The sequence below is a fragment of the Colias eurytheme genome, chromosome 17, assembly GCF_061535395.1.
Source record: "Colias eurytheme isolate Ceu_HAF_F1 chromosome 17, ilColEury1 Martin Lab GWU primary, whole genome shotgun sequence".
Classification (NCBI taxonomy): domain Eukaryota; kingdom Metazoa; phylum Arthropoda; class Insecta; order Lepidoptera; family Pieridae; genus Colias; species Colias eurytheme.
In genome coordinates, this window is record NC_142996.1 from 3337123 (window position 1) to 3340105 (window position 2983).

Consider the following 2983-nt stretch of genomic DNA (forward strand, 5'->3'; position numbering starts at 1 on the left):
CTCCGTGAATATCTTACCAAACAATCGTATCCTTATTTGAAAGTAGTAAATATTTGTAAAAACAGTTCACCAAGGAAAGTAGGCGTATGATAATAAAATGAACTCATAAGCAACGCGTGGGCTGACCACCGCCCACTCGTGTGACTAATGTCACTGTACCGCTACTGATCTTAATATTTATTTGTAATTTTAAATTTTAACACACTATAATATGTTGAGGATAAAACACTACTAATTATACAATAAGTGTCCATGTGGCAAATTCATACCGATTTTAATTTGAACAACAACATCATACAACAACACAAGACATACAAATAATTCACACAAACAAAAATTAAATTTAATAATAAGCTGTATTTAAAATAAATATGCAGGTCAACAGGAAAAGCTGTAAATATATATTTTATCTACAATATTATCTTTAACATTAAGATAGTATGCGCAAATACTCGTAACACTGTCAGAGATTTGCGTTTCTATTTAAAGACATAAAGACAGGTATATCTCGTATAGTCTCTAAAAGACATTACAAACATCCTGTTCAAGTCCTTGCTTTATTCCGAACCTTAATTACTAAACAAAAAGGTAACATCGCCTGCAAAAAATAATAACATAGTATTTCGCAATAATCATTAGACTCTTCATCGGAACGTAATAGCTGCGCCCGTAATTCTATCTGTCAATAGTTATTACGAGTAATCCAAGATTGATGTCGAACAGAAGCTCGCAGGTTATAATTGAGCGAGCCATTGTAGGCGCCGGGGCTTGATTGATAGTCTGGCGATTATCCCGTCGTTGCGACACTGCTAACTCTTAATTAGATTCACCTTAATAAGATACCCTTGCATAATAGTAGCCGATCCAGCTTCAGCAGATTAATTGTTATGCGACCGGCCACCGTCTCGAATCTTGATCAATGATTGCGCTACCGTACATTGTACCTTGTACATGTCTACCTCGAATTACAGCTCGTTAACTGTATTATTACATTACAATTGTGTCGACTAAAGAACGTATCCACTACGACTTGTAGAGCGAACGGTGACTCTACCTGTACTATACGATCTAATAGCGGCCCTAAGATGAAAATTTGAAAGTTTCTAAAATCGCGGCCAAATATGTAGTAGATAGCAATAGGAAGAGCAATAGTGCATAGCCATCCGCAACAATTACCGTGTCGCGTCTCGGCGTGCGCCCGCGCCGGCAATTGTTTACGGCGCGCACGCGCGGCGCGGCGCGTGTCCCCCCGCGCCCCGGCGGCAGCTGCTCGCACAGGTGGCGCGTGTGGGAACTCGACGGCTCTGCTCGTTCCCACGATCGCGCGCCCTCCGCTCCCTATATAAGCCCCCGCCAGACCGGCTCACCGCATTCCGCGTTCAACGCTCAGCGCTAACGCACTCACTATTCGCTCACACACAATGTCTACCATGTCTTACGATCTCGCGTATCCGATCTCGGATGACGGCCCGCAACCCGTCTCGCGCACTTACCAATATCGCAAAGTGATGAAACCGATGCTCGAGCGCAAAAGGCGCGCTCGCATCAACCGTTGCCTCGACGAGTTGAAGGAGTTGATGGTCAGCGCTCTCCAGTCGGAGGGTGAAAATGTGGCCAAGTTGGAGAAAGCTGATATTTTGGAATTGACAGTTCGTCATCTGCACAAGCTGCGCCGCCAGCGCCGGCTCTCGCTGAACCCTACAGTGGATGCCGATCGCTTCAGAGCTGGATTTACTCACGCCGCAAACGAAGTCTCTCGTTGCTTGGCTTCCATCCCTGGAGTGGATGTGAGGCTAGGAACTCAGCTGATGACACACCTGGGACACAGACTGAACGACATCCAACGCGCCGCCGGCAGCGACACGCCACCGGCCAGCCCGCCCAGCCCCGCTCTGTCGACCGTGTCCTCCTCCTCGGGCTACGTGACCCCGTCGCCGCCGGCCTCACCCGTGCCCATGCACACCGCCGTGCCGCTGGACTGCACCACCAGCAGCCTCAAGAGCGCGGTGTGGAGGCCGTGGTAAAGGATTCGCCCGGAAGGGCGGACCCGGCTCCGCGGTCACATCTGTTCCAACGCCGTTCGGAGTCGCCAGCCCTCCCAGTGTCCGCCCTCGTCCTGTCTAGTGCTAAGAAGTTAACTTAGATCTCATCACTGATTGTTTAGTGTAGGTTTCAAAACCTTTTAGTTAGTAAGTTGAACTGAAAAGCTTTAATCAAAATAGTTTATAAGTATATTGTGATATTAAAGTTTAATTTTATTGTAGAGATGTATCGAGCCTTACCGACTATGAGTGGGTTCGGATTGTTATTATATTATCGTTAAAAAGATTTCACGAATGTGAACAATGCAAGAGAACAATTTAATAAAAAATATTTTTCAATCATATTTCTGTATTTCCTTTAACCATAAACCACCCATCAAATTCTACAAAGATAAGTTAATTTTTCAATAATTGCTCAGAGATAATAAATCACATGATTATTCAAATATAAAAAAATAGATGCTACTGGAAATAATGTATACAAACAATATGGAGTGATAAATATGAAAAGAGGTTAAGGGCGCGGGCCTATGACCCGGCGCGCGTGCTCGGTAACTTTCCTGTAGCCATACAAACAAACTCTGCGACACTAGAATATGTATAAGTAATCGCTCTGTAACTGAACTCGATGACGACAGTACGAGAAATATTTGCCGCCGTTGCATAAGTTATTATAATCCTAATAAGCACGGAGACCATTAGAATATGCCGGACAAATCATTACGGATTAGTAGAATTTAAATATTTAATCATAAGGGAATTGATACCTACTGCCCTTTGATTTATTAGTTAATAGAATCATGTAACACCTATTTAAATCATACCTATTAAAAGAGTCAACGCAAATAATTCGGAACTCTATCTAGATTTTCTTTAGTTATCATAATATCTAAAGAAAATGTAGAGCGCAAAATGTAGAGTCATTTGTTTCGGTTCAGTGT

General features: G+C 43.4%; 1 protein-coding gene across 1 annotated transcript; it reads left to right on the plus strand.

Annotated features, from left to right (window-relative positions):
- The first annotated feature begins 1359 nt into the window (after positions 1 to 1359).
- Positions 1360 to 2386, plus strand: LOC149901108 (enhancer of split mbeta protein-like). The gene has a single exon (XM_090111911.1). The coding sequence runs from the start codon at positions 1422 to 1424 to the stop codon at positions 2022 to 2024; it is 603 nt and encodes a 200-aa protein (XP_089968037.1). The 5' UTR covers positions 1360 to 1421; the 3' UTR covers positions 2025 to 2386.
- The last annotated feature ends 597 nt before the right edge of the window (positions 2387 to 2983 follow it).